The 11,050-nt window shown below is 38.6% G+C and overlaps 2 protein-coding genes across 2 annotated transcripts; both read right to left on the bottom strand.

Annotated features, from left to right (window-relative positions):
- Nucleotides 1-15: 15 nt before the first annotated feature.
- LOC137956371 (arabinogalactan protein 41-like) lies at nucleotides 16-1,141 on the bottom strand. The gene is made up of 2 exons (XM_068803848.1): nucleotides 669-1,141; nucleotides 16-354 (listed from the first exon to the last, which is right to left on the bottom strand). The coding sequence occupies exons 1-2, from the start codon at nucleotides 790-792 to the stop codon at nucleotides 248-250; spliced, it is 231 nt and encodes a 76-aa protein (XP_068659949.1). The 5' UTR covers nucleotides 793-1,141; the 3' UTR covers nucleotides 16-247.
- Nucleotides 1,142-1,773: 632 nt separating this feature from the next.
- LOC137942884 (tubulin gamma-1 chain-like) lies at nucleotides 1,774-9,757 on the bottom strand. Its single transcript, XM_068788608.1, has 11 exons — nucleotides 9,534-9,757; nucleotides 8,850-9,050; nucleotides 7,727-7,838; nucleotides 5,997-6,397; nucleotides 4,510-4,563; nucleotides 4,317-4,421; nucleotides 2,728-2,802; nucleotides 2,576-2,620; nucleotides 2,331-2,459; nucleotides 2,075-2,179; nucleotides 1,774-1,991 (listed from the first exon to the last, which is right to left on the bottom strand). Exons 1-11 carry the CDS (start codon nucleotides 9,660-9,662, stop codon nucleotides 1,923-1,925), a joined length of 1,425 nt encoding a protein of 474 aa, XP_068644709.1. The 5' UTR covers nucleotides 9,663-9,757; the 3' UTR covers nucleotides 1,774-1,922.
- Between the last annotated feature and the right edge of the window lie 1,293 nt (nucleotides 9,758-11,050).

Below are 11,050 nucleotides of genomic sequence, written 5' to 3'. Positions count from 1 at the left end.
AAGAAAAAGTAGATATTAGCAGTGCAACGCAAATAATAAAGAAGACTGGTTCTGAACAGAATGTTGAACAAAAAAGAATCCGTCGTCACACATCAGCCACAAAAACAAGCAACTACGAAGACGAACCCCATCTAGCAAAGAAGACGAGAAAAAACACACAGACCCCCACCGACACTCTCTGACTGAATTAACCTATACAGCTCCTCCATCCACCTTCTTTCTCCTCCCCACATTGATTCCCATCTAATTAAAAAAGTCTGTAGGAGGATGTAGCGTCCATGGGGTGGATAAAGTACGTGAGAACCAGAGCCACCAACATCAGCACATATGCAATCCCTTGATCAATTGATGTCCCTGCAATATAGAGGAAACAAGTGCAACATTCTTCTCATCAGAACCCCAAGTCGGGTGTATAAAGAACAGAGTGACACCAGAAAAGATATCACGAGTACCGAATTCAAATCAGCAATTTGTCATGAAAATGGAAGAAATTGTAGCCTGCAGTCTAATTCGTATAGCCAATATAGAAATAATACAGGAAGAACACAGTAGAAACACCAAACAAGTTCGAAATAAAAAAGTCAATGCAAACTGTCGGTACAAAGCAGAAAATGGTAACGCAAGAGAAAAGGAAATAAAAACAAACAAGGACAAGAAAAAACACAGACCGTCACTCGTCGGAGCGGGAGCCGGAGCGGATGCAAGGCTCTGCGCGTGAGCCGCAGGCAAAAAGATACTGAAAACGAGTGCAACAGCCAGCATGACTCCAATAGAAACTTTAGAAATCGCCATTCCAGATAACGATTTTTCCCGAAAGACGATCGCCTTCACCTCTCCCTCACGGCTTCCCTCCTCTCTGAAAAGACAAGAGAATATACGACGAGGAGGCTCCGGAGAGCCGCAGAGAGGGTACAACCGTACAAGGTAGCCTGAAAACTCGCGCAACGATGACTCGAACCTGCCGGAGAGGGTGCCCTAACCTGCGAAGGGGCGCGCCTTAATATACTCGCGCCATGGGCGGTAACCGTCGAGCCGCTAAGGGTGGAGCAGACGCACGTCCCATACGCTCGCGCCAGATCAAGGGTACATTTTCTCTTCGATCATCCGTCTCTGTGGCTTTCTCCCATCTGTTTTAGCAGTTTAAAGAGTCTTGGACCAGAATGGATAACGCTCTTTCTAATTTTAGGTTGAGCAAATTAATGGTTAATAGGTGATGACTGATGATTCCAGAGTTGATCAAGTCATATTATGTATGAATAACACGGTGAATTGAATTCTTTCTGGTTTAAGGAATCACTTTGCTCAGTTCTTGGTCAAATATTTGGCTCTCGTGTTTTCATTAATACTAATAATCTGTTCAATATCACCACTCCAGTCATCTAATCCAAAACAAATAATCATAATAAACTGTTTCTTCTTTGTTCGTTTTCGCGCCTGCGACGTTGTAGATCAAATGTCCAAAATTTCCGAGACAGATAACCTCGAACCTCGGCCATCGCCTACCAACCGAGGCTAAGTGGCTTTCACGTTCAGCATCCAAGAAAAGATGATCCAGCATCGACAACGAACCGTGGCCCAATTTCTTTCTAGTTACAGTCGACCCAACTTTATTAGGACTCCCGAAGTCTGAAACAGCACCGTAAGAGCAGTATGGTGTAGTAAAAATGTTTGGGGACTTACAAAAGCTTATGCCCAGCGAACAATGCATCTGATGTGGCAAGATTGTCCAATCAATATGATCAAATACCGAGCAGAAGCGTGGAGCTCCGAATATTTTATGAACTAGAAATACTTTGGTGATATTTGATGACATAATACGAACAATTCTAAGACAAATGTGATCGTGTAGACATTTTCTGTTATTTCCAAACCGTAAAAAAACACTTTACACAATCTACTCTACACACAAATGAGGTTGATTTTTATAATGCAAGCTTAGGGTCCAATGCTCCAGTTGCATTGCCTTCAGCAGACATAGCCCCATCCGGGTCCTGCATCAAATGCAACAACAGTCAACTTGCAACACCGGAATGCACCTTAAGATGTGAAAGCTGGGCTGTGGCAGAAGCATTACCTCCATTCCCCATTTAATATAATCAGGTGACTCACAAGCCTTGTACTCATCAACCAAACTCTCTATAATCTCTCTAGACTCGTCAAACTCAGAAAGATCGTTATCCTGGCAAGATAACCATCCAAACATTAGAGTGCTGGTGGGTGTTATTTGAAACAACAACAAAAACCTTTCAGAACAAAATCTGAAACAACAACATCAATAACATAACAAACAACGCAAAAGCATAATCAAATTGTAGACTCAGGAAACATACTTCAAACATAGGGAATTTCCGGTAATTGTCTAAAAACGCTTGCTTCTTTCTGAGTTTCTCATACTGGCTCAAGCACTTGCTGAATAGGTGGCGTATGCTAGTGTGGCTTGCTAGCATCAGGCCACTAACCTATTAAACAATGCATGCAGTCGTTAAAGTCTGATGAACATATCAGTTTCTTACATGAATACAAGTCATATGCATAAAAAAAGCCATTTGTATGGATAAATCTGATGAACTCTTACCCTGTGAGCAGTTTGAATATACGGAGATTTTCTAGACAACGCAACCTGCCAGAGAATGACACTTTTACTCCAGGAGCAAAGGAGAACGAACAATGCAGAAGAAATTTGATCAAGTCCATGCAATATTTTCCATTATAATTTCAGAACTAAACCTGTATGCTTGCTGGGCCCCACTCAATGAAATTGACAAGCTTTCTTTCACGTATTCTTTGCAAACTTTCATGTACCTGGAACAGAAAGACATAACATGTTAGATAGGCAAAACGCAACTTCAGGTAAGCTATTCCAGGATCCTTCTATTTGAAGATCGCTCCGAGAAAGGATGTCAACATGCTGATGCTTCTTGAAAGCCCAAACATTCATCCACATCTATAGGAGGTATCTAACATATTAATATGCACCTAAAGTTTCTATCTGTTACCTGCTGCAAATGATGCTAACCAGAAAACAGAGTATGAGCATATGGGTCCATTTAAAATGTGTTACCAATTAATCAACTTCTTTCTGCAGAGGCAAGGAGGTCCAATAGAGAGTTCTGATGCAAACGTTATGTACGAGGACAGCACCTTTTTTTTACCCTTTGGTGGGGTGGGGTGTGTAGGCAGTGGAAAGTTGCATAGATTTAGGACTTTTATTGGAAGATCAAACAAGAAGAGGGAGACCCTCAAGATACAACAGTAAAGGAGTCCCTCACAACAAGTGAGGGACAAGTAAGTCCTTCCTTAGCAAACACATTAGAACTAGTATTTGCAGATCTATGAGTGTGCCAATTAATTTCAAGAGAATTACAAAGTCTTTTTTTAGAAAGTACAAGTGTAAAATTGTAATGTCATTATATATTTGGGTGGTGTACCCTCTTCCTAGTAGGTATAAATTGAGTAAGTTCTCTCTTTTTATAAACCTAAACAGTGGGTGTGTGGGTGAGAGAGAGAGAGAGAGAGAGAGAGAGAGAGAGAGAGAGAGAGAGAGAGAGAGAGAGAGAGAGAGAGAGAGAGAGAGAGAGAGAGAGAGAGAGAGAGAGAGAGAGAGAGAGAGAGAGAGAGAGGCACTGAAAATACACAAATATGTGTCAAAAAAATTAAACCACACTTGTTAGCAGCAAAGTATTAGAGTTCCACTAAATAAGAAATTTCATGTTTACTACTTTCTAGAAACAGGTTTTACTTCCTTTCATTGTAAATAGCTCATTGCACTTTGATCTCTCATCTTTGCCCAAAGCCAGAATTGGACAAAATAATTCAGAAATGAAATATGAGTGAGAAAAGAAAGAGATATAAAAAAAAAAATTCACAAACTAACAGTTGGAAATCATTGGTCATAGCCATTTTTTCTGCTAGCAATTGCTAGCAGCTGAGTAAAAAACTAAATAGAAACCTATGCTGCCTACCTACAAATCCAAGAATGTCAGTATTTACATACTTCCTTTTGAACTGTTGCAGAAAAACTGTTTTCAGCAGAGGAGGTACTACGATGTAAATGTCACTGCCATGAGGTAAATAAGATTTGGGATACATTTTTTATTTTCCAGGGTGCATCTACTGTAGAGCACTAAACTTGTGCTTGTTCGGAATTTTTATTTCCATTTCTTGTCATGTGAAAGAAGACCTAACATTAATTGTCCCACTAAAATAAACGAGACAACTGATCTCCCAGACAATTTGTAGAGATAGGTTTTTCAAATTTTTGGATCCTATAAAATGAAAATACAAGCAAACAATCAGAGAAAGCTACTTCAACTTACTTGAGTAGGATCTACTTCTCCCTGAATGATGTTTAATATTGATATGTATTTCCCTTGACTTGCCTCTTTTGTTCGAGCATAGGAAGAAACCATGATGTTCTTTGTCTGCAAAACCGTAAATAATTTCATGAAATTATTCTATATATATCATGCAGTGTAAATGCAGAAATGCTGTAAAAAATTATAATCTTGCCTGCAGAAGTCTTCTCATAACATCCAGGACAGTTGTTTTACGGATCACATTAGCCTGCAAGAAATAAAAGGTTTTGCTTCAATAATGTAAAATAATCTGTCAGACAGATAAAGTAGAGGTTCTTAAGAGGAACAGTAATAGGAAATATCATACGCCATCAGCTGTTGAGCAGAAGTTGAAAAAATAACATTTAAAAGTCCTCAAAGGAAGTCTCAACAAGTAACAGGTCAGTAAACAGGTCAGTAAGGAGAAAATGAAAAAACAATCCAGCAGCTCCAAGCAAGGAATGACCAGCCTATACATGCCCCTCAGGGGTCAAACATATCAGTTAATAAATCAAGTGATCAGCTTTTAAGACCACGTTTTGGTGTACTAGTAGTCATAAGTAATAGATAAGAAAGTTAAGATAATGATAAGGACCCTGTTTCCACTTGACATGCTGAGAACAAAACGAGGATTCTCTTTCCATTTAAACCAAACATTTAAATATCATCAACCCTGTGGCTAAAGTTTCCATTCTGACTATGTTGACAATGGTTTGATAATGTTGATGAAGACAATCAAATCCAAATCTCAAATTTGACTTCTATGCTACTAGTAAAACAGTAAAATGTTTCTGCAACTGCAAAAAATTGAGTGTATTCATAAATTCCTACGCCTAGGAGCAACTTGAAGTAAAACAGTAAAGAACCTGACATCATTAAAAGCAAGGACCAGCCACAGACACAATATATGCTTTTGCATCCCCTAAGAGCAATAGTAAATCACTAGTTGAATGTGTCAATTTCAAGACTTTAGAGGAAGGTGACTCGCCCACTGGAGTGTATCCTCAATATGCTTCTCCTTTGACTTATTCTTCCAGTGAAGACCAACTTTTATGCATGCCATGTTGTTATTGATAACCCTTTTAGTATTAAAAAGCGTTGGATCTCCATGGTTGTTTACATAACTCATCAATATTTCACAAAGTTCTTATAGCACATAATGACAAATAAGTCGGCTCTGCTGCAAAATTTCCTGCTTACAGCTTTGTTTTGGCACCTCATATCAATTAATACCTCAACATTAGCACCAATATGCACAGATCGATTTATGAAAAGAATAAGTTGACGCTGTAAGCTTTCTCAAAAAACAACATCTCCTCCATGCACGGTGCATTATCAGTTCCAACTCATTGATATTGAACCAAAATTCTCCAACATTCTTCTTCTTCCTTTTTTTTTATTTTTTATGTGTGCATGAAAAAAGAAAAAAATAATTCTAGATTAATATTAACTATGGGTCTGAAGCCCATGTAAAACCGGGTTATACCAGGAAGATTGACAGATGGGTGGTAAAACCATTGTCACAATCCATATAAAACGTCGTGGCAAATGATGGATTAGAAAAGAGAAAAAGGAACCATGTAACCGAGCCAACCATAGTTGAGACAAGGCTTGGATGACGATGATGATGAACAGTATAACAACATCTGAGACAAGTCTTACCTGACGTTCTACAGTGAGTGGTGTATACCCTGTCATGAGGAAATGGCACCTTGGGGTTGGAATTAGGGATGCAAGAAGGCCCACCAAATCATTGTTCATGTACCCAGGATATCGAAGAGTGGTTGTGCTTGCAGACATCACAGTAGACACCAATGAATTTGTTTGTACAAAGGTCGGATTAGATAGATGGAGACGTTCCACAGCAATTCTATTTAGTGCAGTATTGTCAAGAACAACAACACAATCTGCATTTAGTGTAAGTCGCTTAAGAGTCAACAGTGAATTATATGGCTGGACCACAACATCACTTGTCTCCATCTGATTGGGGAAGACACTGTATGTCTGAACAAGCTTTTTGCTGTAACGGTCATTCAGTGTCTCCAACAAATAGGAACCCATTCCTACATGAAATCAAGGAGAAGTTTAACACACCAAGAAAAGTCTGCAACAGGAAAATATGATAAAATAATCAGAAAAAGGGAGTTCAAGAAAATTCACTGACCTTTACTTCACTACCCAGAAATATATTGTTTTTCACATGAGTTGGAGCTCATAAAATTACAACAGCGAAAGCATCAATGAAACTGGTTATGGCACTCTTAACCTTATGACTGGAATTTAGAGGGTTTTCCCCTCTGACAAAGACAATAAAATGTAACATATTAATGAACAGAAGGTGTTTTTTTTAAACGACGAAGAATAGAAAAATTAGTTTTTTTTTTTTTGAAAATATGTGTATAGACTATATAAAAAGAAGAGAGAAGTACAATCAAACCTAGGATAGGGGGCCTTCCTCCACAACAAGGCGTTGGAGAGAAAAACCCGCCTTAGCCTGAATGCCTGCCAAATGGTTGGCAGAGCGAGGAATGTGCTTCCAAGTAGAATTCAAAAGGGAAATTAAATTACATATTTTCGAATACATGTCCCGGTGACACCACGGAGGCCTGATGGAGTTTGCACACCAGTTAATGATGACCTTGCAATCACCTTTGATGCAGAGTGGGCCCGTGAGCCGACTAGAAAAAAATTGAATTCCGTTTAGCAATCCTGAAAGTTCTACTGTTGTGGAGTCGGAGTTACATAGAGGGGCCGCAAAAGAGAAGAGGAGATCGCCGTTAGTATCATGGGATAACTCCTCCATATCCTGCAGGGCCAAGGCAACCAAAAGCACTTCCATCGAAGTTAAGCTAAAAGTGGCCCAAAGGTGGGGGGGTCCATATAGCTATGATCGGGGGGCGAGAGAGCTGAGACAGCCCAGCAACCAGCTGCCAATTTCCTCTAAAGTTTGAGCTGCTGAAATTTTTGAACTCTTTTCGGTTTAGAAGCCAGATAGATACTTGGTTTTCTTTTTCAAAAGTTAAGATTCAATATAATCGATATAGCAAATTTTCTTATAGAGTGGAGGAGTTCTCCAGAATCCCAAGAGAAGGTGGCAGAGAAAACATGCATACTCTAAGTTCAACATTAGGCACCTAAGTAGACTCTTTCCATAAAACTAATTGCATCAGCAAAATGACATTGATAACAGTTCTATTTCCCAAATGATGAAAAAATCATTAATCTTCACAATGACTGAAAAGCTTGTTACAGCTTTAAATTAGTGGAAAATGTCTATCCACATAAAAAACTTTAAGGTGCATACTTAAGAAGAAAAAATAAATAAATAAATAAATAAAATAAAAAACAGTAGACGTAGAGTAAAGAAACAGTTAATAATCCGAAGTAAAAACCTGAGCCCGTTCCTCCAGCTATTGAATGACATAGAACAAAGCCTTCAAGACTATCACTACCATCTGCTTCTCTATCAACCATATCCATTATATCCTCTTCAACTTTTTGTCCCTGACAAAGGAAACTTAGTTTAGGATATTATCGAGTCTAGACAAGAAAGTATGATGATCATGAAAAGTGTCAAGGATCATTTACTGTTTTATGTGTATCAAGAGTAATGTTCACAGGTTTATAAATCAATTTGTGGTTTGACATTTTTACCTCTCTCAAATTTAACTGTCCTCTGCAGGTCTTACACAAAATAGAGCTTGATATATTAGTAAAATGTGGTCAATTATGCAGAAACTGATTTGAAGTGACAGTTACAGTGAGGGAGAGCAGCTGGGTTAAAACATGATGATTGTTAAAAAGGAAAGAATACTTTTATGTATCTTTAGAGCCACTATTAGAAAGCAACTGATAAATCTCTGTTGCCTCATCAGTCAAGAAGTGTCAGCCATTTTCTCACCTCCTAAAAATTTAAATGACTGCGTTGAAGAAAAGGACAATCATGATTCTTTTTTAATAGTAGGTCAGTCATGTTTCATCATCTGCAGCACTTACATGATCATTGTGTGCAACCTTGGTGAGGCAAACAGGCCATCGAACACATTTAGGCAACTCAAAATGAACTAAAAATGAACTGGGGGCAAGCCTAATGAATACTGATGCTCAGCAGTGTGCAGATTCACTCATTGCATGATATTTGTGATGATAGAAGAGTATATTGTTTGAAAGAAGCAAAATTGGCATGGCTAGAGTCATGTTCTAGTTAAAATTGAAAATTTTGATATGGTGCTGATAAAAAATTTAGAAAATAATTGAAATGGTAAATGAAAAAGAAAAACCACCTGTCTCTTTTGCCATCTAGATTTGTGTCGCGAAGATAAAAAAGTAATAAATCAGTGTCAAACGATGGGGCAGTTGCACATTTGATGACATAGGTGAGCATTATCTTTTTAAAACAACAGAAGACAATTCTTAGCATTGCAGTATCAAAAGGGGCATACACAAATATGGCAAATAAACAGACTGGCTTGGTAAGTTTCTGAGATATAATCAATGAAAGAAAGAGTAGCAAACCTGGTGATATCCACTGGCCCAGTTATTTCCGGCTCCACCTCCATGATCGGAGACAAATATGTTTTCATGATTATACAGATTTCGATATTCACTATTCTGAATGCCATTAATAACCCTGGGCTCCAAATCCATAAGCAGAGCCCGGGGAATATAGTGCTGATCATCCGCTTGGTAGAAGAAAACGTCCTTCCTATCACCACCCTGTAGCATGACTCTATTAGATTATCACAGATTGTAATATATCCAGACAACGAGGATTTTGGTGACAAAATCAAGTAATTTCTTCAGTTTGTACACTTTTACAACCTACATTAGTAAGAACCATTAGCCACTAGCAGCAAGGTACTTGTCCCAACAAAAAACGTGGAGTACCTTAACCAGTACAAATGTGAGCACGAGAGTTTTCTTGGAGAAAACAGGTCACAAAGCGATTGAAGTAATCTATAGATTATTTATTTATTTTTTAACAAAGGGCAAAACCAATACGACAAGAAATTCACGTCAACAATCTAAGAATTTCAGATCGGCCTCAACTCCCGCACTTATTGTTCGGATTAAAGTTGGAGCTTGTAATACAGGGTTACACACAAATAAACGGATACATCAAAATAAAAAAAGAAACGAAGACCTACAGAATCTCGAGTAAAAAAATTGAGATAGGAGTTATGGAGAATGAAAAATGACCTGAGTGGCAAAATCCTCGAGAATGCCTTCTTTACTGATACCGTGTTCGAGACAGAGCTGTTTCCAGAATTCCATTCCGATCTGATTCCCACATTGTCCCACCTGAAGTGTGATGATCTCTCGAGGCATTTGGGAGGGGTGTGAGGGTTTCCGGGGGGGCAGTGAGTGAGACTCTGAGAGGAGGGTTTTCTTTACGTTTTGGTTGGTGCGTGGGTTTTTTTAAAAAGGCGAGGGAAAATATAGCCCGATTCACACAGCCGCCTACGCTTTTCGGAACTGCACTATTTATAGAAATTCCGCCGGCGGGACACATTGACACCGTAGAAACCGGCCAATATGATTATTATTATTAAACATTAATAAATATATATAAAAATATCAATTTAACATTGATTTTCCCATATTTACTAGCCAGGTGATATCCATTTACAGACATCCCATTATTGATCTTCTTTAAATTCCTGTCAATTCTCCTTGAATCGACCGCGGGCATTCGTGACCATTCAACTGCTTCGAGAGGGATGTCTTGGTCTTAAAATATTAGAAGCATTAACCGCTCGAAAACACTATTTCAGATCAGAGACCTAGGAAATTGAATCAGAGACGGAGCGACGAGAGGGGGTAGGAAAAAAACTAACTCGAAAAAGAGTCGAATGATGCGGCTGAATTGGATAGAGTTGGTATCTGTTGTTTTCAGACTATAACGACACACCACAAGTTTTTTCACTGGACTGGCTGCTAAATGCTAGCCGCCATTGAATTCACTTGCACTAAGAGCAAGCGCAACAAATGATCTTATCTACGGCTTCTTCACGCTTCATCATCTTTTTCTCATAAATGAACCCAAGGATTGGTAGTCTGGAAGCAGCACTTTCCCTTAACCTCACGCAAAACGGAAATAATTAATAACAAGGCGTACGTAGAGGAGTATAAGACATTTATTGGATGGAAATCATAGAAAGAAGCCAAATCTAACTGCTTTACTTGTTCGAGACATTCGTATTTCGTAATCTTGAAGCAATTGTAAGTTTTGAAACCGAGTTGCTGTATCTCAAGAAAAAAGAATTTGGGCTTTTCTCGCTTACAATTATGTCCTGAAACTTGAAAGCACGTCTGCGTTGTCACGCATTCAAAACAATCTGCAGCCATTTTGCTCAGTTTTCTCATAAACAATCTGTCAAATTAAAACATTGTTTTGTTGAACGAATATCAATCTTTTGAAGGCAACGAGGGCACTAAGTAACCGCCATGACAGAAGCTTCAATATATAAAGAATACCAGTAGATTCTGTATGTGCTATGCTGTTCAACCATACATGTCTTCTTTTGGGTTGGGATTCCAAATGCTAAAAAACAATGATACGAAAGGTATCTAGTAATTGCTCCAGCGACCAACCTGCAACCGTTAGCCACCACCTAAGCAAATTTGCTACAGAAACTGAGATTTGTGGGTCTCTGGACAATACTGAGAACGGAACCATGGCTCACAAAAAATTAAAAAAAAAAACAGAAAAAGAT

The sequence above is a fragment of the Aristolochia californica genome, unplaced genomic scaffold, assembly GCF_029961685.1.
Source record: "Aristolochia californica isolate CCGP_79_NKW_82.1479 unplaced genomic scaffold, dmAriCali1.0.hap1 SCAF_1, whole genome shotgun sequence".
Lineage (NCBI taxonomy): Eukaryota > Viridiplantae > Streptophyta > Magnoliopsida > Piperales > Aristolochiaceae > Aristolochia > Aristolochia californica.
The sequence above is the reverse complement of the archived record's forward strand: the minus strand, read 5'-3'. Positions and strand labels throughout refer to the sequence as shown.

Bases quoted from the DNA above. Each gene is read 5' to 3' on its own strand.
- LOC137956371 (XM_068803848.1), bottom strand. From the start codon at position 792: ATGGCGATTTCTAAAGTTTCTATTGGAGTCATGCTGGCTGTTGCACTC. The intron at 355-668 runs GTCTGTGTTTTT...TCTATATTGCAG, and splicing joins TCCCGCTCCGACGAGTGACG to GGACATCAATTGATCAAGGG.
- LOC137942884 (XM_068788608.1), bottom strand. From the start codon at position 9,662: ATGCCTCGAGAGATCATCACACTTCAGGTGGGACAATGTGGGAATCAG. The intron at 2,621-2,727 runs GTTTAGTTCTGA...ATTCTCTGGCAG, and splicing joins GGGGCCCAGCAAGCATACAG to GTTGCGTTGTCTAGAAAATC. The intron at 2,180-2,330 runs GTATGTTTCCTG...TTATCTTGCCAG, and splicing joins GGAAATTCCCTATGTTTGAA to GATAACGATCTTTCTGAGTT.